We start from the raw sequence: 27,940 nt of genomic DNA, 5'->3' as shown, positions 1-27,940 counted from the left end.
AACTTTTCTGAGCTCATTACCTTCATTATCTTGTTACATTGTTATAATTTATCGGTTGTAATACATACTACAGATAGAGGACACTGAGATTCAGTGAGATTAAGTAATTTGTCCAGTTTTGCCTAGCGAGTAGTAGAGCTGGGATTTGAATTGAGGTAATCTGACTCTAGAATCTATATTCATTAATGTAATGTTTTCTCTGTAGCCAGAGTAAACTTGTTGACGGGTTGCATTACGTGTATATAGGCACTGTTTTCCATAGTATTTAGTGTTAATTTTATATCTAATGTAATTTATGGAGATAATTTGCTGGATTAGGTCATTAATTAGAAGCTGTTTCTCAAATATATGTAAGTCATTTTAATTAATGAAATTTTATGCAGTGTTTCATTATTTAAACATGATTTTGCTTTCTGACTCCTACTTTATTTCTTCCTTAGCCACATATTCTAATGTTGCTGTTATTTTCCAGATGCTCTAACCACTGCAACGTGTACTTTTTGTCTTCCAAAGATACTATGTTTCTTGTTTGTTGTAGTTTCTTCTTTCTCTTTGTACTTGTCAGTTTATCTTTTAAAAAATTAGTATTGGGGCACCTGGGTGACTCAGTTGGTTAAGCTTCCAGCTTTTGGTTTTGGCTCAGGCTGTGATCTTACATTTCATGAGTTTGAGTCCCGTGTGGGGCTTTGCACTGACAGCACAGAGCCTGCGTGGGATTTCTCTCTCCCTCTCCCTCTGCCCCTCCCTGGATTGCACTCTCTCTGTCTCAAAAAATAAATAAACATTAAAAAAATTAAAAATTACTATCAAGTTAGTGAATTTTGGGAGGGGGAAGAGGTAAACCCAAACCCAGTCTTTGATCTGTCATGCTCCTTGATGACCCAAGTCATTTTTCTTTACTTCCTTGCCTTTTGTAAGCATAAAGTGAGTTACTATTGAAAGAAACCTTTATTTATTTATTTGTTTCAGGTAAAAATGTGTCTTCTGGGGTGCCTGGGTGGCTCAGTCAGTTAAGCATCCGACTTTGGCTCAGGTCATGATCTCACAGTTCATGAGTTCGAGCCCTGCGTCGGACTCTGTGCTGACAGCTCAGAGCCTGGAGCCTGCTTTGGATTCTCTGTCTCCCTCTCTCTCTGCCCCTCACCTGTGCGCGCTCTCTCTCTCTCTCTCTTTCTCTCTCTCTGTCTCTGTCTCTCTCTCAAAGATAAATAAATGTTAAAAAATGTGTCTTCTGTTAGAGAACAAATATGGAAAATATTGGAAGAACGTGAAATAAAATGACCATTTGTTTGAATTCAATTGAGTTAGTTGCTGAAAATACTTAAAGTTAGATGATGTGCTTTTCAACTTGAGGATAATTGCCTGATGAATTAATTTCATTCAAATTTGGGCCATTTGGAAGATAAATATTATCTTGAATCCATAAAAGAACTAGTATCAGAGTAAATAGCAACAACCTTTTGTTGTAATTGTTAGAATTTGCTAGTTTATCTGCACAACAATTAAATTTGGCAACTTTTAATCTTAGATTTTTAAACTACTACTGTTTTAAAATGGACAGCTTTTACCTTGGTAAATGAAAACAAATAGAATGGTTTTGAATATTCCAGGCAGGATTCTTTTGGTTGCCTGGGATCAGAAATCTATTTAAACTTGCTACAGTTAAAGAGATCTTTATTGCAAATATGTAGAGTTTTTGCTGGGATCCAGGAAAAGCTGAACACAAGCTTCAGAAAGGGAAGATGGCTTCAGAGCACAACCTCTCTGATCTTCCTCTTCCTCATCTCTGACACGTGGCTTCTTTATGAAGTGCCCCTTGAAGTCACTTGCGTCTTTTGTCCTCATCTGCTTCAATTTCCCCAATTTTTTGTTGTCAAACTGACAGTCTCTAGTCTGGATCCTTCTAAGCAAGGTTGAGTCTATGACTTTTAATTTACCAGATTAACCAGATAACTCCCTTGTGGTGAAATACATACAGGGACAAGTTGTGATGATTTTTCTAGTGGATTCATTCAGTCGATTGGAGGAGTTAACGTAGAGATGCTCTGTATTTCGAAAACCACTTTGAAAGGGGAAGGTTTATAGGTGAATAAGTAAGGCCTGAGGACTTGTTTTACAATGTCTTAAAGGTACACATATGTAAAAAGATTTCCATCCTGCCTTTATTTCTCTAAGAGTTATTATTAAAACTACAGTAGGGATAGTTTATACAGTAAAATTATCCATATGACATCCTTGGGATTCCTGTACACTGAGAACAGGTACCTTTCCGTAAAACCCTTCAAGCTCCAGATGCATTTCTGTCTGTAGAGTTCATTGCTAAATGCAACTTTTATATAAGGATGAAGGCTTCACTTTATGTTCGCCTCGGTGGGCATCCATGCTGACTTCTGAGGAAGAAGCTGGTAGATTTTGTTTGTTTTACTGATCTTAAAATACTAGAGATAAGTAGTAGCTCTCAGGTGTTTCTAGAGCAGCGGTTCCTCAGTGGGTCTGCGTGTTGGGGTGTGTTTCGTCCCTTAGGACCTCTGGCGTTCCCGGAGACATTTTTGCTTACCGCAACTGGGGAGGTTTGTGTGCTACTGGCACCTAGTAGGGGAAGAAGGCAGATATGCAGCTGAACAGCCTGCAGTGCACGGGACCTCCCCCTACAACAAAGAAGCATCCGGCCCCAAATGTCAGAGGTGCCCAAGTTGAGAAGCTCTGTTGTCTAGAGTCAAGGATCGTAGAGCCAAAAAAAGGTTACAAGGTTCAAAAGAGACACGATTTTGGAGTTAAGCACTGGTTTTGAATGCCTTAGGGGAAGTGAGAGAGGAGATCATTTCTACCAAAAGCCTGTGTGTAAATATATCTGAGTTTACTACATTAATCTGCATTTTGACTTTGGTGATTGTGCTATATTTAAACCAGCTTTAGTTACATTTAAATTCTTACCAATCATACTACTTTTTAATTTCATAGGTATGTTTTCCTAATGGTAGTCCAAGAGGAGACCTACAAGAATGAAAAATTCTTTGTAATTGATGTTTAGGAGTACTATAAATGAGTATTTTCTTAGTGCGAATATGAATTGAACTACATCTCCTTCATCCCTAGCATTTACATGTGAAGTATTAACTGAGAAAAAGATGCTTTCCCAAGAACAGTTGCTACTTTTTATAATGATGTATTTTTTTTCTTGAAAACTTTTTTTTTTTTTTTTTTTAAGATTTATTTATTTGAGTAATCTCAGCACCCAACATGGGGCTTGAACTCATGACCCTGAGATCAAGAGTCACATGCTCCACCGTCTGAGCCAGCCAGGTACCCCAGAAAGTTTTTTGATAAAACAATTTTTACTTTATAGTGAAATATATTTGTGAACTAGATTCTTCAATTCTTTAATTCTCATGAAATTGTAGATAAATCTCAAAATATTTTTAAAAACAAAATTCCTGAAAGGCTATAGGTATTTGAAATACTTAAAAAAAAAAAATGACTGTGTGTGGGGTGGGGAGGTGCTGGGTGGCTCAGTTGGTTAAGCATCAGACTTCGGCTTAGGTCATGATCTCACAGTTTGTGAGTTTGAGCCCCGCGTTGGACTCCGTGCTGACAGCTCAGAGCCTGGAGCCTGCTTCGGATTCTGTGTCTCCCCCTCTCTTTCTGCCCCTTCCCAGCTCGCGCTCTGTGTCTCTTTCTCTCAAAAATAAGTAAACATTTAAAAAAAAAAAAAAAAAGACCGTAGGGTTGCCTGAGTGGCTCAGTCAGTTAAGCATCCAACTCTTGATTTTGGCTCAGGTCATGATCTCACAGTTCATGAGATCAAGCCCTGCGTCGGGCTGTATACTGACAGTGTGAAGCCTGGTTGGGATTTTCTCTCTCCCCCACCTCTCTCTGTCTCTCCTCCACTCATGTGCGCTCTCTCTAAAACTAAAGAAATTAAAAAAAAAAAAAAAGACTGTAAGTCTGCTTCACTATAACACATTGATTATTCAGTGGTATATGTAAAATGCGCATATAAAAAAATATAGCTGTCATTTCCTAAATATTCTAATATATAAATGGAACAATTTGTTCAGTAGCTCTTTACCGTCTGATCTGAATGACGTTAATGTTCAGGCTTCTTAAAGCAGCTCCCACAGAAGTTTTTTCAAACCCTGAATTTCCTGCCTGAAACGTGAACTCTCCATTATCATTGGACATCCTGCATGTCTGACGATCGCCACCAGATGGTGATCTTATACGTTGATAAAGCCAGATCCTTGGTGAAAACTGAATTGGTTGCCCAAATTAAGCCATGTGAACTCAGCAGTGATATTTAGCAATGGTGAAGGGTGTGGACTCGCTCTGCTTCCCTCTGAAACATGTTTTAAAATGAGGCATGTTTTCATTTGTTTTGGAGGGTTTTTTCTTTTCTTGGCTCTTCGGTTCACATTTATCTATGGGAAACCAAAGTAAAATAATATCCCCATAACTTTATTATAATACTGATGCTAATTTATTGTGTTAGAGTTTTTGCTTTTGATTGGAGTTATTTTATGGCTGTTACCAAATTTCTGATAGATTTAAAGTAGTATTTCAAAGTAATTAGGTGAGTGTTTTTGTGATTCAGTACATTTTACTTACAATTCCCTAAATGAGGCATAGAAGCAACTAAAGTTATATGTAGAACAAATAAAACTATATGTAGTTCAACTTCGGGGAAGGTGTGTGGCCTGGTGGAAAGAGCATAGGCTTTGAAGTCAGGTGACGCTGGATCGGAAAATGATCAGCTGTGTTACCTTGCAGAGTTCTTATGAGAATTGAAAATAAGGCTTGTAAGTGGCTCTCTGAAAAGTGCATCTCCCTGGAGGCAATTGGATGTGATTTAAAATTTTAGCTTCTTCCAGTGTACCCTGTGGGACCTTGGGAAAATGACTTAACTTTTTAGAGCCTAAGTTTCTTCTTTTATATATTTGGGATAGTAATACCTCCTCCTAGAAATGTTTAGGGTAGTAAATGAAAGAATGCGTGTAAGGCATATAGAAAGTTTTAATAAATAATATCTGTTACTTTTGTCCTCTGATACCACACAAGCTAGTAATGACCCCAGTGTAGGTCTATGTGTAGTAAGAAATACAACTAAATTCCTGTCTATTGCTGTTAAGGGAGATTGTTCTTCCCTCGTCTCTTTTTTTTAAGAGTTTAGGAAAATATGAGAATGTAGCAATTTAAGTTAAAGAATTTAAAACATGTTTTTCTTTTAATTAAGAAAAAATGCGGCTCCCCCACCCCCCCCCCCCCCCTTTTTCCTGGGCAGATAAAGAAACTTCACTGGGTCCTTTGCTTTGTGTCAGCAGCATCCTTTACATCGTTAGCCATTACGCCGGTATTGTGTTCCTCTGTGGTCGTCCTTGCCCGTCAGTAGTTTCACTTGCCATGAGGGAGGTCTAGAAGCAGATGATCCTCCTTCTGACTGTTGTCACAAGGCCAGTGCAGCCTAACACACATCATAGTGCCTCTGTCACGCACCTCACTTCATCTCCTCATGGAGGCATTTTATTATCTCACATCATCCCAAGAAGAAGGGTGAGTACCGTGAGATACTTTGAGGGGGACAGACTGCATTCACATAACTTATTATAGTATGTAGTTCTGATTGTTCTATTTTATCACTGTGGTTAATGTCCTGTGTATGCAAATTATACATAGCTGTATGCACAGGGAGGACATATACAGGGTTTGGTACCATCCGTGGTTTCAGGCATCCCCTGGGGGTGTTGGAACGAATCCCCCGCTGGTCAGGGGACTGCTGTACTGGAAAAGTGACTTCACATTTGTAAAGGGAACTTAAATGCAGATTTCATGTTTTTAAAATCATTTTGATTCCTGTACAATTCTACACCACACTTAACGTTTCTAGATTTTTTTCCCCTTTGGCTGATTAAAATTCACAATTAGAATTCTGTTTTTGTATTATTTTTTCCTGAATTTAAGATGATAGAAAAATCAGTTTATGTGATTATGTAATTTTCTGACCAGGATGCTGAGAAAATGCTAGTTTCTTCCCACTGTGTCTACAAATTTATTCTTTTTTTTTACGTTTCTATTTAAATTCTAGTATCGTTAACATGCAGTGCAGTATTCGTTTCAGGTGTACGATACAGTGATTCAGCGCTTCCATACAAGACCCTGTGCTCCCACAAGTGCTCTCCTTAATCCCCATCCCCTGTTTTACCCATTCTCCCACCCACCTCCCACCTGGTAACCCATCACAAATGAGCAAAGGAATAAAAAAGAGAGGCAAACCAAGAAACAGACTCCTAACTACAAATTCATTAAAAAAAAAAAAAAAATGGGAATGTGTTGAGGAAAATTTTGAACCATCTTCTGACCTTGTGAAATATGCTTTCATAGTGTTACTTGCCTCCGTATCAAAGTTGTATTTATTAAAACATGAATTGGTCATAGTTTTGAAGAATTGACTAAACTGATAATTTTTCATTTTTAGTGACTTTTTAATATTTATCTTTGGTATTAAATTTTATACTATATACTTATACTATATACCGTATACTTAACATCTTTAGAGAACCATGATCTTTGTTGAAACAGACCAATGTATTATTCCCCTATACTTTGTCTATGTTCATAGAAACAGTTACTCACAAATATGTTTTACCCTTTGTAAAACATGAAAATGTGATAGTATTAAACATAATAATTCTGCAGTTTGCTTTTCTTCTTAACATATTAATTGATATTCTTGAGTACAACCTCCTAGTTCTGTCTCATTCTTTATATTCTACTACTGTGTAATGGTAATTAACTATTTCTGTTTGTTTACTTTCAGGTTGTGTTTTGTTTTTGCTAGTTTGAACAGTAAGCATGCTTGACCTTATCTAAATATTTTGGTGCTTTTATTTCTGTGGGGTAGATACTCAGAAGTTATATTGCTGCACAAAGAATATTCTTAAAGATTAAAATAAAATGGATTCTCGCTAGCTTATTCTCCAAAAATATAAGTTGAGAAATTTATATTCCCACTGAGAATTATGAGAATGTCTGTATCTCTTTACCTTCATCAGCTTTAGATGCTAATTACAATTTTTTTTTTTTTTCCTAATCTGAGGAGTAAAATTTGCTTAACCTCTAGTGAGAGTGTCCATCTTATCATATGGTTATTGGTCATCTGTATTTTCTCTTAAGGGAATCACTTGGTTCATATTCTTTGTCCATTTCTGTGTTCCTTTCACTTCGTTTTTACATCAAGAAGTTTCTGGTAGGAGAGAGATTTAATGCCATGTCCGTCGTGTCTACGTATATTTCCTTGTGTCTACCTCGTCTCTTTGTGATGTTCTTTGCTTTAGAGAAATGTTTGATTTTGTTTTTAATGTTTGTTTAGTTTTGAGAGAGAGAGAGAGACAGAGCTTGAGCAGGGGCGGGGCAGAGAGAGAGAGAGAGACACAGCATCCGAAGCAGGCTCCAGGCTCCGAGCTGTCAGCACAGAGCCCGACGCAGGGCTTGAACTCATGGACCACGAGATCATGACCTGAGCTGAAGTCGGACGCTTAACTGACTGAGCCACCCAGACACCCCTGATTTTTTTTTTTTTTTTTTAAATAGAGTGAAATAAATCTGTGTCAGTCTTTTTCTTTATGGCTTCTAGATTTCTCATCTTGCCTAAGAATATATCCTAACTCCAATAATATAAAATACCGTTTTAAATTTTAGATATTACCCTTCTAATTATCTTTAAAAATTTTTTTTTCATATTTATTTATTTTTGAGAGAGACAGAGACAGAATGTGAGTGGGTTAGGGGCAGAGAGAGAGAGAGGGAGACACAGAATCCAAAGCAGGCTCCAGGCTCTGAGCTGTCAGCACAGAGCCTGATGCAGGGCTCGAATTCACAAGCTGTGAGATCATGACCTGAGCTGAAGTCATACACTCAACCGACTGAGCCACCCAGGCACCCCTACCCTTCTAATTATCTTTAATCCACCTAGAATTAATTTTTACCTCTGGTTTGCTGTAGACAGCTGTATTTCAACAATGGAAAACCAAAGAAGTCTTTGCATTTAATAAATGCATTCCTTTCTGTTTCGTGACTCTCTTTTGTCTTACAAAATATTTAATATATTTATTATTTCTGTGCTGATACCATAGTCTTCATTATCATAGTTTTATAGTATACTGGAATGTTAGGCAAAGTGCTCCCCCTCCCCCAACTTTTTTTCATGATTTTATTGGGAATAGATGATCTTAGAGATAGTGGAATCTTATGACTTGTATAAAGACTGAAGTCTTCAGTATTTTGCATTTTAAGGATTGCTTTTGGTATCTAGTCAATAATTTTATCATTTTTAGGCAGATTCTTTTTATTCTCATTATATTGAAGTCACATTGAAAGAGATCTACTTTAATACTTGCGAGTTTCTTGAGTGTCAGAGGTTTAGTGACATTTTCTAATGGTCCAATCATAAATCTTGATTCTGGAACTAGATAGTAATGTTTAAGTGATCTTTATACTCTAAATGTTTTTTAACATGGATTTCAAAATTTTAGAATTCACCAGAGGACACAGCTTCGAAGGCTTATTATAAATATTGTACAGAATGTAAATGTTAATCAGTCTTGATATGAAAATAAAAATCTAATTCAAAACAGAGATATTGAAGAGATTGTATGTGAAAAAGGTGTGTGTGTGTGTATGTGTGTATGTCAGGGGAGTGGTGTGTGAAAAATCCTTGTTTTTCTTTTTGTAAAATTAGCAGATACTGCCTAAAATGAGATATTATTTAAAGTTATGATGGCGACTCTCGTTATGAGAGAACAGTTACAAGATGGAAACAGAAAGCACCTCTGTCTGGTGAGTGGATGTGGTATGTGAGGAATACTTCTTTGGGGAGACTTGTGTTAAGACTTGATTTCTTCCACCACATGCAGGTTAATTTAATAATTTACTTCAAAATGTAGTTGCTGTGTTCTCATACCGAAGAATCTCTAGGATGTATTTTTAAATTGTTATGTACATAACAGTGACTTGTAACGTGGCTACCTTTTTTTGTAGGCATATATATACTTCTGTTTGCATTACAGAAATGGAGACAAGGTTGAAAATGGAGCAGAGAGAACAAGGGAATAAAGGAGACCGTTTTGATTTACATAAGTGTATGGCTAAATGAAAGAAGCCTGATACAGAATAACAAATACAGTGGGATCTCACTTATTGCAGACTTATAGAAGTGGAGAGTAGAATGGATGATTGCCAGGACGAAATGAGGGGGGTGATGGTCAAAGGGTACAAAGTTTCAGTTACACAAGATGATTAAGTTCTGGATATGTGTTATACACTACACAGTAACAGTATGCAGCTAACAATACTGTATTGTATACTTACATTTTTTTAACAGACTAAGACAAGTGTTCTTACCACACATAAACACATAATAATGATAATAATAATAATAATAATAATAGTAGTGGTAGTAGTAGTAATAAATTGGGGAGGTGACAGGCAAGTCTTTGGCCTTGGTGGTGGTGGTGGTTTTATGGGTGTGTATTTATTCCCAAACTCATCAAGTTGTATGTATTTCATATGTACAGATTTCTACATGTCGACCATATCTCAGTAGATCACCTTAAAAAATAAGGATTGCTATTACATAAAAGTGAAAAATCTTTAAAGAAATAGCCAGGTTAAAATTCCCGAGCTTATATATTGAGTTAATAGCTTTTTATCGAGAGTAGTGGAATAAAACTTTACCTTTCTATTTAATCTGTAAACTTGATTTCTAACATTTAATTTGAATATTGGCTTTGTAGTGCCCAGGATACCATCACAGCAGGGAGCATGTTGGAGAAATGAATCTTTTGTATTTTGATGAAGAGTTAATTTTGTTTTGCAATTTTGGAAATTAAAAATCTATGTATGTGATTCCTTCTTGTCTCCCTGGGAGCTCTTAACCTTCCTTTTCTCTTCCCCTGCCCATCCTCCTCCCCCTTCTTCTACCTAAATCCCTGTGCTCAGGGTTTTATAATCCAGTTGGGGGAGACCTATGCCTGACCAGGGTTTTAAGCTCTTAAATACTAGTGGGGAGGGCCAAGATTTTCTATAGGAGGTAAATTTCAAGAGGCTATTGTAGGAATTGGTATTGAACCTGATTGTTTGCAGATGCTTTTTATTCTGGGTGTGATGTATTGAGAATTTTTGAAATCAGTTTTTCTGATTTCTGTTTGCTTTTTTAAAATTTATGTTTATTTGCCAAGTATAAATCACGGAAAGGTTGAATATTTTTAAAATATGATAAATTATATGCTTTAGTGTAACTTGATGCCATTGGGGCTTCTAATTCTTAATCTGGTATAGGTCTTCAGTGAATTTAAGATTACATTTTTGGGAAATAGATATTTCTATAGAAAATGCCATTTATTTGCTTTGTTAAAGTAAAGACTTTGATGGTACCGGGGAGCAAATATGTCTATCCAAAAAGAATGTGTTTAGTTTAATTGAGATTATATTTTATATGAATTTGGTAGACATTTTTTTCATTCACGTTCAGTTAGAATTTTGTTTTAATCTTTTATAGTTGGAATATTTTTCCCTTACATTTCTTTATGCATAGTTGGAGTAGAGGAAAAGCATGGGCCGAGAAAGACTAGTTTTGAATCCTAAACCTACTGCTTACCAGATCTGTGACTTTGCAGAAGTAATTTAACATCTCTGAGCTTTAGTTAGAGTTGAGAGGATTTAATGAAATATCTGAAGGTTAAATGTGCTATAGAAAAATAGGATATATGCAGTCGTCGTTAGCATAGTTTTGGCGCATAATAGGTGCTCAATAAGTATTTTTATTATTTTCTAGAAACCCAGAATAACAGAATGATACTTTTTAGTCTTCGTTCTTTAAAATGTTTGTTGGGGGCGCCTGGGTGACTCAATTGGTTAAGTGTCCGACTTCAGCTCAGGTCATATCTCACAGTTCGTGAGTTTGAGTCCTAGGGCTGTCTGCTGTCAGTACAGAGCCTGCTTCAGATCCTCTGTTCCCCTCTCTCTGTCCCTCCCTGGCTTCTGTTCTCTTTCTCTCTCTCAAAAATAAAAAAATATTAAAAAAAAAGCCTTTTTACAATTCTTAAATAAATAAAATGTTACACAAACAACATCATAGAGAAACTAAAAAGAATATAATCCACTCACAACACTTTATTTACTTATTCATTATTTACTTATCTATTTTTAAGTCAATGCTGTGCTCCGTGTGGAGCTTCAACTCATGACCCCAAGACCAAGAGTCACATGCTGCACAGACCGAGCCAGCCAGGTGCCCCCACACCCACAAGTCTTTAATTCTATATTTTAAACATAAAGCCTTTTGCATTCCTTTAGCAGTGCTGTCCATGGACCCCTGCCAGTCCCGAGATCAGGGGATCTGTAAGGTCAAAACTATTTTTATAGTAGTGCTAAGACATTATTTGCTTTTTCCACTGTTTTGGAATTTGTATTGATGGTGCAGACACAATGATGAGTGAAACTGCTGGTCTCTTAGCCCAACACAAGGCAGAGGTACCAAACAGCACTGGGAGGCATTCTCTGTTTAAAAAGGGAAATGAATTTTTCACTTAAGGATGTCCTGATGAAGCAGTAGAAACTATTTTAGTAAATCTGAGCCTTTGAGTGCACATTGCTTTCATATTCTGAATGAGAAAATAGGAAGTATGCATGAAAACACTTTGTGCTACATACTGAAGTACCAGTAATTGTCTGGAGTAAAAAACACTGGTGTGACTGCTTGAAATGTGAGTTCAAACTAGCTGCCCTTTTACTTGAAAGAAAAACTGCAGACTAAACTGTGGTTTATTCAGACTTCACATTTGGCAGATATTTCTTTAAAAAGCTATGAAATGAGTGAACCTGCCACTTCAGGAAAAACAGCTGGTAATATTTGTTACCAGTGATAATAAATCTAGCTTTCATGATAAAAAAGAAAATTTGGAAAACGTGTCTGCCAGCCTGACCTTGTCAGTTTCTTAGTAGTTGAATGTCTCTGATAAGATTACTGATCTTAACAAGTGTAATTTTTTAAAAATTGCATAATGAAATGTGAAGTTTGGAAAGTTTCTACTACCCAGTGAAAACATATTTTGCAAATGGGTGAGCCATTCAAAGTGCATGATAGACCAGTGGATTTCAGTATACAATGTGTAACAGCATTCATTTGTTTTATTTGTTTTAATATATTTCTTTATTTTTGAGAGAGACAGAGTGTGAGAGGGGGAGGTGCAGAGAGAGAGGGAGACACAGAATCTGAAACAGGCTCCAGGCTCTGAGCTGTCAGCACAGAGCCTGCTGCGGGACTCGAACTCAAAAACTGTGAGATCATGACCTGAGCCGAAGTTGGTCGCTTAACTGATTGAGCCACCCAGGTGCCCCATCATTTGAAATTGTTTTAGATTCCACCTTGCAAACTGACATTTAAGAAATGACTACTTTTGGGATGCCTGGCTGGCTCAGTAGAGCCATGTGACTCAACTTCAGGGTCCTGATCTCTACCTTGGGTGTAAAGCTTACTTATAAATAAACAAACAAATAAATAAGGAAAAAAGACTACTTCTTAAGTTTGGTGATAGGTATCAAAGAGGAATATCCACCTTACTTGAAAAGAATATTAAAACACTCTTCCCCTTTCCAACAGTATTATGTGAACCTGGAATTTTTTTTTTTTTTTTAGTTGTGTATTTTGAGAGAGAGCGTGCGCGTGCATGCACACACATACACGCGCGCGCGCACGCACACACACACACACACACACACACACACACACACGAGCGAGTAGGGGAGGGGCAGAGAGGAGAGAGAGAATCCCAGGCTGACCCCGTGCTGTCCATGCAGAGCATGACACGAGGATCGATCTCATGAACTGCGAGATCGTGCTTGAGCAGAAATGAAGAGTTGGACGCTTAAGCGACTGAGCCACCCAGGTTCCCCAACCCGGGATTTTTTATATAATTCAATCAAATAAATCGTATCCTCAATTAGAGAAGTGGATGTGAAAATCTAGTTGTCTTCTAATAAGTCAGATATTAGAGATGACCAAAAATGTAAAAGCCTTTTTTCTCACTAAGTATTTTATTTTTGGAAATGATTATGTTTCAATAACGTTATTTACGTTATCATGCAATGATTTTATTGTTTTAAGTTGAATTTAAATATTTTAAAGCTTTCTCAGTTTTACTTCCACTATGATAAATACAGGTGTTAAACTTGTGTAAACAAAGGCCCTTTGAGGTCTTCTGTCATTTTTTGAGTGTAAGATCTTGAGTCTGAAAGTTGGAGCGGTGCTTCTCATTTAGCGGTTATCCATATGAATACTTCATTTTGGTTAGTATAATTATAAACCATAATATGATTTCCTCGTCTTGCTATTAATATAGTTACACCAAGTTGGCATAAATGTGGTAATGATAAGACAAGACTTTTTTTTCGGTGAAAACATCTTTGGGTCTTAACTGGAATTAAGTGAAAGGGCTAGATTTAACCAGCAATGTTGTTGGCAGTTTTTCCTTCCCTCCCTCCAGTCATCCCCTTATAGCTTTAGAGTATGTTGTCTTTTGAACTAACCTTGCAGAAAGGTTTCCGTTGAAAACTGGTTGCTTTGTTTCTCTTTTGGTGTTTTCAGTTACAACTAAATGTGTGTATTATACTCTAAGTCTCTTCTGTGACCCTGTATAAGTTATTAGCTTGGAAGATTAGGTAACGTAGAAGACTGTGATTGGCTGTACCATGAGAGCAACTTAGAAGAGTTCATCTGTGCAAAGCACAGTGACCTAAATCAGATATGTACTCACTGTCCCTGGAATCTTCAAGGGACTTAACAGCATTACGTTGTCAAAGACAAGGCATTTATACGTTACCATGGAAAGATTTCGCCTGGAGAAGAAGTTACCTGTATGTATCTAGTTGTGATCTTGTGTTTTATTTACAAACAGATTTGGCTTTTTCAGTTTAATAGTGAAACTTGAAGAAATGTCAGGCTTATTAGCACTGGCTTAGAATAGTATCATCCTCTGTGTCCTTGTCTGTGGAAGTCATCTGCTGAAAAGAGTAACTCCTTGTGAAAAGTTAGCAATGTTTGTAGCATCTTTATTATTCTATAAAATTTGGTTTTTGATCAGTTAATATTACTTGAATAAGGCTTTTAAAAATTCTTTTTGGCCAGGCTGTTGGGAAAGAGATTAATTTGTGGTAGGCATCTTCTGATGCTGTTTTAATAACAGATTTTGTAAATCTCAAGTGTCAAAAAAGGATGTGACTAGATTTATGAATATATTGTTAATCTTTGCCTTTCTTTTTTCCTCAATATTATGCCTTTGACATGTTAAAGTTTGACTTTTGATCATTTGGCCAAGAAAATACACATCACAGATTTTGCTTTTGCAGGTAGGAAAACGACTTAGGCGAAGAATTAGTGAAATGTGTTATGTAGTTATAAAATCTGTTTCAAATAAAACCTCATTTGTTTGATTATGCTGCGAATTCCTGCTTGTGAATTGAATTTAGGTTTTATCATGTGTCGACGATGGGCTTTTTTGTTTTTAAACCAATTTACTAAATTTCAAAATATTGACTACCTTTGTATGTTTGAGCTTTAATTGTGTTCGTAAGGAGTTTTTGAGTGAATCCAGTATAAATTTTTAGCTGAGTGTCTTGTCCTTTGAAACATACTCGACGTTCAGGTATTTATTAGAGAACTTAACTAAGAGTCCTGCTCAATGTTAGGATATACTGGTGAGGAAAACAGACACGATTTCCTGCATCTTGGAACTTATTTTTCTACTGGAAGATAGTAGAAAGAAGTTAAATGAGTAGTTGCATAAACATGTCAAGAAAGCCAAAGAAGTAGTTACACAAATATGTGATTATGTTTTGAGAAACGGTATAAAGAAACAGTACTATGTGTCCTCAACATATGTTTTAGTGACCTTGGTCTGTTGTCTAGTGGATAAAGAACCCATCTAATTGGGACTAGAGACCTGGCGTTTAATTTTAGTTCTTTGACCAGCTCAGTGTGATCTTAAGTCACTTAAGCTTTGTGCGCGTGTGTGTGCGCGTGCATGTGTGTGTGTGTCAAATGTACATATAAAATCAGAAAATTGAACCAAAAAAGTAAAACCTGTCGATACCTATGAGGTCTCATTTATTCATTAGGAACGGAAAAGACAATTCATTCACCTCTGGATTTCTCATCCCTGGGAGCCACGCAGCTGTAAAGTAATTGTTGAGCTGGACATTTGACTGTATTAGTTTTTCATTCTCTGATATATCCCTGGTACCTGGCATAATGCTTGGCACACAGTATACACTCACTAAATATTTGTTGAATGAATGGATGAGTTCCTTAATTGCTAGTCTTTAATTTTTTTTTTTTCAACGTTTTTTATTTATTTTTGGGACAGAGAGAGACAGAGCATGAACAGGGGAGGGGCAGAGAGAGAGGGAGACACAGAATCGGAAACAGGCTCCAGGCTCCGAGCCATCAGCCCAGAGCCTGATGCGGGGCTGGAACTCACGACTGCGAGATCGTGACCTGGCTGAAGTCGGATGCTTAACCGACTACGCCACCCAGGCGCCCCAATTGCTAGTCTTTAAATGAATGAGATTTCTTTCGTCATCTGTTGGATTTATGGGGATCCAGGGGTATTATCCAGGGGAAGAAGAGGCAAACAGACCATATTGCTAAGGGATTTCCTGCCTGTCTCCTGTTGGGTTTTCACTAGAAAAATGCAATGGAACTCTAAAAATACCTAGGTAATGAGAACCCCATGCTGACTGAAGATGGGGAATCATGATAGGAAACCTACTGGGCCTTCTTTTGCTGAGAAACATCTATTGGATCTTTGTGCGTGCATGGTTTCTTCCCTTTGGTACAGAATGCCTGTGCCTTTCTATGCATTTATACCACCGATGAAGTCTACATCGTTTCTTTAAAAACCTGTTTTGGAAATGGATTTTGTTACTATGCTTATTTCTGTTCATAACTATATACATACTTGATAACCCTAAAACAAGCGATTTCTGTATGTTTTTTTGGTGTGTATGTACTGAATTAGAATTTGGCATGAATGCATCTCCTCATAGAAATAAAGTAACAAATATTTGTGATTTATAATTTCAAGTAGAACCCTGATGAGGCTTTCCATTTGCCCATGACTCTTGTGCCTTATAATGAAGCGTGTGACAGTAGAGTGTCTCCAGTGATCCTCTTTACTGTTGGAGGCCATTACTTGCCAGTTTTTATTGCCCCATACCTCTTTCAGTTTTCTTACTCTTAACATTCTTTCATTTCTTCACTTTTTTCTTTTGAAATTTTTCTTTTAAAACTCATTGTCTTTAGTTTTAACGGTGGTATTTGAAATAAATTTCTGAAGGCTTTTTGTTACAGTGTTTGAATCTGCCCAGTTCCTCCTGTGTCTGGGGACAAAGCATTTTTCTCAAGGCTTCAAAATTTTCTTTTTTTTTTTTCCTGTGGGGATTGCATGATTGCCTGAGTTTAAAATTTTTAGTTACAGGCGCCTGGGTGGCTCAGTCAGTTAAGTGTGTTAAGTGTCTGACTCTTGATTTTGGCTGAGGTCATGATCTCAGGGTTCGTGAGATTGATGCCTGCTTTGGGCTCTGTTCTGACTGCGCAGAGCCTACTTGGGATTCTCTGTCTCCCTCTCTCTGCCCCTTCCCTGCTTGCATGTGCGCTCTCTCTCTCTCTCTCAAATTAATAAACATTAAAAAAATAAAAATAATACTTGCAATTTTAAATTTGCAGTAATTTCCCATATACCTTTTATTTCTTTTCTGCTTTTTTTTTTAGAGTAATGAATGAATTAAAAAATACTAAATGACTTCTTTAGAAACTATGAATATCATTCTTTGGCTCTTATTTTATGAAATGGTGGTCATTGATTATTGATCTCCCTTTAACTGGATTAGGAAAGATTATTTGCCTTACTCTTAAGCTTTTTGGCCATAAATTTAAAATTTTCTAATTAAGTTCACCTCTTGGTGGTAGTTGGGGATATGGTTGGGAATTGGAATTATTTGGAGGAAATTTGTATTTTGGGGGACAACATGGTTATTTATATATACTTTGGTAAATTACCTTGCACATTTTGAGGGTAATCTTCTAACATACAGATCAACTTTTAGAACTCTACTAATAAATTTGGGGTTCTGTGTATTACAATGAAAGTGTATAATAATTTTACACTATTGTGAATTGGAATGTACTTTTCATTTTCTGAAGGATCAAAACCATGTAAATGAAGCTGGCAGTGGTCCCAGGCAGGCCTACTAAAATGATTAAGGGCACGAAGCAGTCTTTAGTGAAGAGCAGTTTAAATATGTAGGACTTCAGTCTGAATCATAACCCAAGGACGTGGTATTCAAACTTCGGTGTGCATCAGAATCACATAAGGAGGTCATTATACATAGACACACTCGTTCTTCATCTCAGCCTCCTGAATCAGCATGTCTAATGTAGAGCAACGGTGGGTGAATTTTAACGAGTTCTTTTAGGTATGTCTGAATTTACAATATGTTAAAAAAAACTCTTAAAAAATTTTGTTTAGGGGCGCCTGGGTGGCTCAGTCGGTTGTGCGCCAACTTCGGCTCAGGTCACGATCTCGCGGTCCGTGAGTTCGAGCCCCGCATCGGGCCCCTGTGCTGACAGCTCAGAGCCCGGAGCCTGTTTCGGATTCTGTGTCTCCCTCTCTCTGACCCTCCCCCATTCATGCTCTGTCTCTCTCTGTCTCAAAAATAAATAAACGTTAAAAAAAAAAAATTTTGTTTAATGTTTATTTGTTTTTGAGGGAGGGAGAGAGAGTAAGTGGGAGAGGAGCAGAGAGAGAGGGAAACATGGAATCGGAAGCAGGCTCCAGGCTCCGAGCTGTCAGCATAGAGCCCGACGTGGGGCTTGAACTCACAAGCTATGAGATCATGACCTGAGCCGAAGTCAGACGCTTAACCCACTGAGCCATCCAGGTGCCCCCCCCCCCGCCCCCCACCGCAATCCCTTAAAGTAATAGTTTTATATTGTTATGAAAGTTAGTTGCAGCATCTTGGCGTTTTCTCCTAGATACTTATGTAGGCATTTCCTGTAAATAATTCTATATGACCATAATACTGTTCAGGATACATTTTAAGCCTTCACTTCACTTTTAATTAGGAAACTAATAGATATTTGTTTGTAACTCATAAGGCTTATCTAATCTAGGGAAGCATTTTTTGTAGAAACACAGAATAGTTTCCTCATTTAGTTCAGTAAAAATGGGAGCCTTTTTGGTGGGTTATGCCCTGTGCTTGGCATTTTCATGTAGTATCTCCTCCCACCGTGCACCAAGATAGATAGGTAAATGACTTTCAGAACATGGCGTACTTAAGTCTCTGTATTCACACAGTTAAAATAAATCAAAGCAATGTAAACAATAATGAATTCAGAAGTCTGTCTCTACTGCCATGGGTAATAAGTTTTTCTTTTTCTTGTATGTCCTTCCCAGTGTTTCGTTATGCAAAATCAGATGTTCCTATTCTGGGGGTTTTCTTACACAGAAAGTGGCAGACCATATATATTGTTCTCTACCTTGGTGTATTTCATTTTATAATAGATCTTAGATATTTTTTCACGCCCGCACATAGACTGTCCTTGTTTTTTTTTTTCTTCCCCCCAGTAGTTTGGTATTCCATTGGTGTGTAGCCATACCTCTATTAAGGGACTCTTGGGTTGTGTCCAGTCTTTTCCCATTATAAGCTGCAATAAATAAATAACCTTGTGCATGTGTCCTTTCATACATAGAGAATTTAAATTTTCATTATGATCTTTTATGGCTAATTCTTAAATCTATTTTCTTCTTTATTATGGAACACTGGTACTCTGAATAGTTACCTTATTTTATAAATAGAAATGGGATAGAAATTCGACATTAAGGCAAAATAATTTTTTTAAGATTAGAGTGAGTCAGTCTTACATTGACATACTTTGGGTGCTTTTTTAATTCTTCCGTGTATTTGAATTTTCTCAATGCCTTAGCATTATTTCTTTTTAGGAAGACTTCATAGGCATCGGCCTATGTCACTTATCTGATGTTAAGAACATTTTGATGTCAGGGGTTGCTCTTTGCTGTTACTAGTTTTAGTTTTCCACTATATTCTTGGAGTTAAAAAATGAGGAAGAGTTTTTTTCTAGATGCTAATGTAAAAATAAGTGATATTTTAACAGATAGAAATTTGAATTCATTCTCTTTTTAAATGACTAAAATTAAACGTTTGTAGCAAAAAAAATCTACACACTACATGTGTGTGTAATTGCTTTCCTAATCATTAGTGTGAGACAGTGTTAGCAGTTTCAAAGTTAGCCTTCCAAAGATTTATTACGTATGTGCATTTTTTTTTGTATATATGTTAACGCAAATGTAGTTTATACGGTATATTAACATATTTTATGTTATATATTTGAAGCATTATCCTAAAATGATAGGATTTAAAATGCAGTCTATTTAATTCAGAAACGTATTACCCCCTTGAAGCATTGATGGCTTTGTTCTTAGCGATTTTCAGTATTTAGCCTTATGCAGCCTGAATACTTTGTTGTATTACTCGTAATATGTCAAGATGACCAATTTGTGTGGCTTCCTTAATGTAAATGCATTTATAGCAGGTTGCCTTTTTGATTCATGTTGCACAGCTGTTGAAAAGCTACGAGAAATTTTTAAGAGAAGGGAGAAATGCAGACGAACCCTCCCCCCAACCCTGTCTTTACAGAACTAGTATTGTAAATTTTTAGACTTTAAAAGTTTGAACTTTAGTTTGTTCTGCAAGTTACACATGAAAACATTCTTGTTGAAAGCCCAGTCACAATAAAATGATCTTCTTACTTGGCTTTAAGTTAAGTGACTTAGTTAAGGCTTCACAGACACTATGGAACGGGAGCAAAGCTGGGTGGGTCATGAGGGGATATGCTGATGGCACCCTTTTTTCAACATGCCACTTTTTGGACATATTGGGAGGATTTTTGTATGATAGATGTTTAGGTGTCCAACTTAAGCTATTTTTGAGTGTTAGCTGATCGTGTTGGTAATACATCTAAACATGTAAGTGTATCTGTGTAGAAAGAAAAGAGGTTTTTTTTTGGTTAGGGTAAGAGAAAAATGTTTTGCTTCCTAGCTTTCTGTCTTGGCAATTGTTCCTGCTAATGAAAGTTTGGAATGAGAGCAGTTAATCCCTTTAAGAATACACAGTATGCTACCTCTTGGATAATTGTCCTTTAGGAGACTGCTTGTGTTTTGTACCTGGGCATGAAATCACTGGAGGAGAGCTACAAATTTCAGAGTGTGACATGCTTAATGGGTGGTAATTACTAACTACTCTTTCTTGTACTCTGTGTGTGTGTGTGTGTGTGTGTGTGTGTATTCCTATACTTTCTACTCTAGCCTTTCCTCATTACTAAGGGTATATGATTGTTGTGAGGCAGTTTGAAGAACCATAAATCGTGTCTGTTTTTGGTCTTCTTTGTTAGTCCATTATATGAAAATATCTTGGAGTCTACACAGCCTGCTTCCCACTCCTTTAGATATGGAACCTTAGTAAGTCGTTTAGCTTCTCTGAGTTTTCTGTATTAAATTGAACACCAGTCCTTCAAAGTCCTATACAAAAAACTCTTGATAGCCAAATCTATCTGATTATATATTTGGATATCTAACCTTCAGAAAGTAAGTTTGGATATCAAGATCTGCATTGCCTTAATGTAGTGTTTCTTGGTTTCGGGGAAGTTTTGGGAAGCATATAATTGAGGGTTTGGGTAGCAGGGGATTTGTTTAAAAACTTAATCAGGGGCGCCTGGGTGGCTCAGTCGGTTAACTGTCCGACTTCAGCTCAGGTCACGATCTCACGGTCCGTGAGTTCGAGCCCCGCGTCAGGCTCTGGGCTGATGGCTCAGAGCCTGGAGCCTGCTTCTGATTCTGTGTCTCCCTCTCTCTCTCTGCCCCTCCCCTGTTCATGCTCTGTCTCTCTCTGTCTCAAAAATAAATAAACGTTAAAAAAAAAGATTTAAAAACTTAATCAAATTGTTTCAGTTTCTGAATTTTCAGATAAGAGAACTTAGACACAGAGTTTAGATAATAAGGAACAGTTGTGTATGAATCTAGTGTATACATTGAAAAAAGGTTTACACAAAAGTGTGATATTGTAGATCAGAAGTAGGAGGAGATTTCAGAAGATCATTTTAACCAACGTCCTATTTGATTCTTTCTTAAACTAGTCTTTCAGTTTATGCTTGGACATTGACAGTGGTTAGAAGCTAACTGCGTTACGGTTCTTTCTGGTTTATTCTGAGTGTTAGAGGAGATCCTGGACTATTAAGATCACCCATAAAAATGGGAATGGATGAAAATGTGTCTTGCAAAACTTGAAAAGTACTAGAATTGGATGGATAAAAAAGTATTCTAGAAAAGTAATATTCAGTGGACCATTAATAATGTAATTAATGTTGCTGTTATTATTGTTATTATTATTATTATTATTATTTAATTCTCTTCTATAACCCCAGTGGTCTCTGTTGCCTGCAAAAGTACCAATCATAGCATAAGGACCTTCAAAGAGAATGAATTAGATTCATTTTCTTTCTTGAAAGCTCTTTACTCCTGCTTTTGGAAGGTTTGTGATACTTTGATTCCATCTGAGCCAGAACAGGGCCCATTTCCTGTTGCCCATCCTTTTGCCTGCTTCGAACAACTGGATCCAGGGTATGCACCTGTGTCTTCATCAAGCCCCCAGCCCCTTCCAGGTCATTTCTGGGTCTTAGCCTCTTCCCTGACCATCCTTTTCCTTGCATTCATGTTTTGCTTTGATTCTTTGGCAAAAGCGTCATAGGCTGGGCCCTCTCCGGTGTGATTGGTTTGCTGAACGACGTTTCGTATCCTGGGTTCCTCAGTGGGCCGCGTATGCAGCACAGACTCTGTGGGCTGCTCCGTGTTCCTCTCGAAGTTCAGCCGGGCTTGTGCAATATCGGCCAGCTCTTCCTCGGATCCTTGGCATCTCTTTGCAAACTCTTGAAAGTCTTCCTTCAGCGTGTCTCCCCGGTCCCAGGCTTGGTTGGACATAGCAGAGTCCTTGTCCACTGTTGCCTCCTTGTACACTGTTCCCTAGTATTAAAATGGAATAGACTTTGCTGAGGAACTGCAAGTGGTGGCGTCCTCCTTGCCCGCCCAGTCTGGGTGCCCCTGTGGTGGTCGTGTTAGACAAGGTGCAAGGCCTCCGAGCGTTGGGAAACGTTGGCCAGGCCGAATATTTCCTTGCACAGCTACAGTTGGCGCATGCCGGGCCAGGGTCCAGGGAGGGCTACAGCTCAAATTGAAGACTTTTCGAGGGAAGGGAATTTGCTCATCTGTCTCTATCTGTGGCACAGAATCTCGAGCGTAATAACGTTTCTTTCAAAGTTAAGTTAGAAGCTTCAGAAGGGAAGTTAAAGCTAAAATTTTATTCTCTTAAAAACAGTCTCTGCAATATTTTACGATATAGATGTTTCTTTTTGTTGAACTGAGGAAGGGAACAAATATGAAGGTAGACTTAGACAACTCAAAGTTAGGATCTCCTTAAAGGTTAAAGTTTGTCACGGCTTTTTCTTTGCAGAGAAATGAAAAGTTCTTCTTAACTTTGATTGGCCCTTGATTAATTTGCAAGTGGAAGTGGTGCTACATATTTAATCTATAGACTCATTTTTGATCATTTTATGTGGAACCATAATACAACCCAGTATAGCTGCATTCAGTGTTCACTTTTAACTAGAGGACCTAAGAGCAGAGAACAATAAAGAAAACATTCCATATTGATATCTAAGGGTCACCCCTCAGCCCCAGTTTTCTCTCATTTCTGATCTGGATGGTCTTTCTGTTGAAGTGAATATACGTACCAGTTACTTAGTAAACTGCCATAGAAGGACCAGTGAAAAATTGTCACCTCAATTCTTACCAAGAAATTTTGAAATAATCTTCTGTGGATTGGGGGGGAGAAAAGCCTAGAAAAATAATTTAAAAAGAATGCAGTTAGCTATAATAAGAATTGAATTATTTGTGAGGTTCTTTGCGAGGAAGGTAATCTGTTATCTGTTTTTTAACTATTTCAAATAATGCCCCTATTAGTAGAAGGTCTTTGGTGTATATTGATGTCATGAGTAAATGAGAATAATTTCATTTTAGGGTCCTGATGAAGAAGCCGTTGTGGATCTTGGCAAAACCAGCTCAACTGTGAACACCAAGTTTGAAAAAGAAGAACTAGAAAGTAAGTTTGTTTAAAATACCCTGTGTATAGCAGGATAAATTACTAATGAAAGTTTGTTACTGTTCTTTAAACTTTACCTGCTATTTGTGGAACTTTTCGTTTTTGTGAGGTAGAGCATACAATTTGGGAGAATGTTTTAACGCTTTTCTAAATATAGTTTAAGGGATAATACAGCAAACACCCATGTAACCATACTCATATCTGTTAATAGAACATTCCTTGATTATCTTTGTTGAAAGTATTGACATAACGTAGATTTCAGAATCTATGGTTTTCAGACTTCATTGGTGGTTACCATTACTTGCCTTGGGAAATTAAAATACCACAGTTGCAAAATCAGTTGATTCTTTTTTTTTTTTTTTTCATTTCTAGCAAGCTACGTAATATGTGTTTTTAGCAAACTAGAGTGCCAGACTAATAAGCTACAGTTATCACTAGTTGTCATCTAGATGTTCATATTCTAGGTCTGTTACATCAGCCTTTTGAAGTGCTGTAATAACCTCAGCATAGAATTATGGAGCAAATGAATTATTTGCTAGTCTGTCTTCCAGGAACAAGTCTTGGCAAATGGTTTCTTTTTTTTTTTTTTTTTCCTTTTGAAATAATTTTGGATTTACAGAAGAGTTGCAAAGATAGTACAGAGTGTTCCTGTATACCCTTCACCCAGCTTTTTTAAATTTTAGCATGACCATCGTAAGTTAATGAAAATGAAGAAAGATATTGGTATATTTCTGTTAACTAGAGTACAAATTTTATTCGGATTTCACCAGTTTTTGTACTGATGTGCATTTTCTGTTCCAGGATCCAGTTGAACAGTTCAGGATCTGGTAGTACATGTAGTTGTCCCATCTCCTTGGTCTTCTCTAGGACGGTTTCTTGGTCTCTCCTTGTTTTTCATGACCTCAGCATATTTGAAGGGTAGTGATTAGAGAATGTCTCTAAGTTTGGGTTTGTCTAATGTTATATGAACAGACTGAGATGATAGATATTTGGGGAACAAACCACAGAAGTGACATGCTCTTTTCAAGGTATCATGTCAGAGGACGCATATCAATGTGACTTCCTGGTGACGTTAACCTTGAATACTTGGTTAGGGTGGTGTTTGTGGCAAATGTTTTGATAGATTTATTTTGGGGTCTTTTTGGGAACTACATTTTTAAGTTACAGCTTTTTGTGAAAGCTGGTACCATATGGGGGCCTTAATCTATTGCTCTTAAAAAGGACATGGAAAGAGGCAAATAAGTCTTCTCCATATTATGAGATGAAAGAAAGCCCTGTTTATTAAAATTGACTTTATTTTTTATTTTTTAATGTTTATTAATTTTTGAAAGAGAGAGAGAGAGAGAGAGAGACAGAGCATGAGCAGGGGAGGGGCAGAGAAGGAAACACAGAATTTGAAGCAGGCTCCAGGCTCTGAGCTGTCAGCATAGAGCCCTACGTGGGGCTCAAACCCATGAGTTGTGAGATCATGACCTAAGCCAAAGTCGGACACTCAATCAAGTGAGCCACCCAGACGCCCCTAAAATTGACTTTGAAAGTCTAGGCTTACTAGGGCTTCTAGAAGGAACCTCTGCTATCTATAAGTTTAAGGTTAGATTTTGTGAATTCCAGGGACTAGGGCAGTTGAAATGTTTAGCAATAATTTTATCAATTAAAATGTGTGGTGAATCCATCATTTAGCATTTAATGTCACCCCTCAAATATGTGTGACCCAGAACGTGAAGAGCAGACTTAGCTATATGTTTGTTCTTTTGCTTCCCTTGTTTACCCCAGAGCCTTTAGCTTTACGTACCTTGTATGTATCTAAATTTCAGTATCAAGTTTGAGGAAGAGATTAAGTTTATCTCAGAGTTTGTCTGAATAGGTCTTTGACAGAATAAAGTTAAAGGTTAAAGAAAAAGGAAAGAAAAAGTTATAGCAGAGGACACCAAGGGTGATAATAAGAGCCAAATAAACGATAAGGCTTGAGCTCCCAATCTTCGGATTCTGGCATATTCCCGTTTATCTATTCTTTCTAAATTGGAAACTCCTATAATTTATTTTCACTTGGTGTACTGGGGCTATGTGCCAGAACCCATTAATACTAATTTGAGTACAACTTTGTAATTCCCAGGGCACAGTGATGAGAATGTGACTCTTTAATTGACATTTTTCCGTAGTGTTCAAAAGAACATAGTTTCACTAAAATTAGATAGTAATCATGAGTTTTGTTATAATTTTTTTTTTTACTTACTGAAGTACAATTTATTTAACGTAAATTTTATCATCTTACAGTGTATAAATTAGTGGTGCCTGGGTGGTTCAGGTGGTTAAGTGTCCAACTCTTTTTTTATGTTTATTTATTTTTGAAGGAGAGAGAGCCAGAGTGTATGTAGGGTGGGGGTGGGGGCAGAGAGAGAGAGGGAGACACAGAATCTGAAGCAGGCTCCAGGCTCTGAGCTGTCAGCACAGAGCCCAGCTCGGGGCTCGAACCCACAAACCACGAGATCATGACCCGAGCCAAAGTCAGACGCTCAACTGACTGAACCACCCAGGCGCTCCTGCATCCAGCTCATGATTTCAGCTCAGGTCATGATCTCATGGTCAGGGTCTGGGCTGAGCGTGGAGCCTTCTTGGGATTCTCTCTCTCCATCTCTCTCTGTACCCTTCCCCTGCTTGTGCTCGCTCCCTCTCTCTTTCTCTTTCAAAATAAATACAATATAAAAACATTAAAAAAATAAAGTGTGTAATTAATTTTTTAGAGTATGTTCACTGTATTGCATAGCCATCATCACACTAATTCCAGAACATTTTCGTCATTGCTTCCCCCCCCCCCCCCCCACCCCAGTGCTATATAAATGATTTTTAATTTTGGGATTCTCTGGTAACATTAAAAAATATTGGTAGTTAATTTCTACAATTTTTTTTTTTTTTTTTTTTTTTTTTTTTTTAAATCTAGGGCCTACCATATATTAGGCAGAGTACTAGGTCCTGGAGGATGTTTAAGCAGATAATTTTAATTCATTGTATTTCTGTAGGTCTAGTTCTCTTTTACTTTGAATGTGATTACTTAGTTTACTGATATTAATATATTGGTAACTGAAAGAAATCAAGAGTGTCACCTTTTTCAAACTTAGCTGGGTATCTGTGTTTTGGACAATTCAAATTTTTTGCTGCTCTGGATATTTGTAAATGACTGCAGAATCGCTAGGAGTATTGATTTTGGGGTTACAAATAAATTTTAGCAAGTTGGCAAACTGGAAAATAAAGAATTCACAAATAATGAGGATTGGCTGTACATTCAAATCTCATGTAAAGGTGAAGATCTTGAGTTTCTTGAAGTATTTATTTTCTGGCCATTTTAATGAAATTTTTAGGAAAAGTGTCCTTGACTATTCATATTTTAGCGTGTTAATTTTTAAATGTACATAATGACAAATAGCAGCTGTGTGTCAGAAGGCTTTTGCATGGTTGCAAGTCAGTTAAATTTGTAGCCCACCACCCCTTTCACTTCACACAGCTTAGATAGGAACTTTACTTAAACTATTTAAGAAATCAAGTTCATGCCTCAGTATTTGACATAGTGCTGCTAGCTGTCCTAGTTCCCTGATTAAGTTTTATTTAGTGGGCAAAAGCAGAGACTGCCTTTTATAACTGTTTTGTTGGTTACAATACAAACTCAGAATAATGCAGCATCAGCAGTGACCTTTTATATTCCAGAAGCATATGATAACCTTATTGTATTGCCCCCCCCATCTGACAATTCATGCCCTTTAATTGGAATATTTGGACCATTTACATTTAATGTAACTTTCAGGAATTTGGACCTTACTGATTTGGGATTTTCAAAACTTTAATAAATATTTATAAATGTCCATTTGTGAATATTGATTATAAAGTATTACCATTAAGACATATCTCTTAAGAATCTCTGTCACCTAGGGTTGACATTAAATGTAGATGGAATAAATTTATGTCTGCATAGTATGATTTCTTTCTCAAAATACGTTTTTAGCCTTGCAAACTAATGCTTACACAAGTAACCTGTTTATCTAGTATGTTTATCAGTCAGTGGTGTTAACCCATGATGTAACATTCTGTTTAGTGCTCTGTAAAATAAAAGAACAGGAAATAACACTGTTAATTACATTAACTTATATATAATTCTTTTTTATCAAAGTAAAATTTGGTATACTATTGTGTATATTACCTTTGTCCCTTTTGGAAAACCAGTAATGTTTCTGAACTTTTGGCTAGGTCATCGAGCTGTTTATATTGGTGTTCACGTCCCGTTTAGTAAAGAGAGTCGTCGGCGTCACAGGCACCGGGGACACAAACATCACCACCGGAGGAGAAAAGATAAAGAATCAGATAAAGAAGATGGACGGGAGTCTCCTTCCTATGGTAAGAGAAGACAGTAGTTCTCTGTTAACACTTTAAAATTCTCTCCCGGAAAGCTTTGTCAAAAAAGTGGAATATTTTCTTTCTTAAATTTTATGTCTGCTGTAATTTAGACATACATATTTTATAAGTCTTGAAGAATACTAATTGAAGTAATATTTTTTCTACAAGAAAGATACTTAGTTTATAGGCTAAGGTCTACTTAGGAGAAGTGAAAAAAGGAAGGGCCTTTGTTTTCTTCATTGTATTCCAGCTTTGGAATCATAATAATTGAGTCTTGACA

General features: G+C 37.1%; 1 protein-coding gene across 17 annotated transcripts in view; it reads left to right on the top strand.

The window, feature by feature from the left end:
• SLC4A7 (solute carrier family 4 member 7) overlaps window positions 1–27,940 on the top strand; it is a 112,807-nt gene that overhangs the window by 19,731 nt on the left and 65,136 nt on the right. For 10 of the 17 annotated variants that reach the window (XM_019422869.2, XM_019422870.2, XM_019422865.2 and 7 more), the window contains exons 2-3: window positions 23,196–23,277; window positions 27,514–27,660. In XM_019422869.2, the coding sequence (XP_019278414.1) occupies window positions 23,196–23,277; window positions 27,514–27,660 (229 nt within the window). Of the gene's footprint in view, window positions 1–13,737; window positions 13,906–23,195; window positions 23,278–27,513; window positions 27,661–27,940 lie in introns of those variants that run through there. The other 7 variants (XM_019422882.2, XM_019422874.2, XM_019422872.2 and 4 more) reach the window with 6 other exon arrangements.

This window comes from Panthera pardus, unplaced genomic scaffold (assembly GCF_024362965.1).
Source record: "Panthera pardus isolate Hobbes unplaced genomic scaffold, ASM2436296v1 HiC_scaffold_16, whole genome shotgun sequence".
In the NCBI taxonomy this organism is placed as follows: Eukaryota; Metazoa; Chordata; class Mammalia; order Carnivora; family Felidae; genus Panthera; species Panthera pardus.
This window is presented reverse-complemented; position numbering and strand designations above follow the sequence as displayed.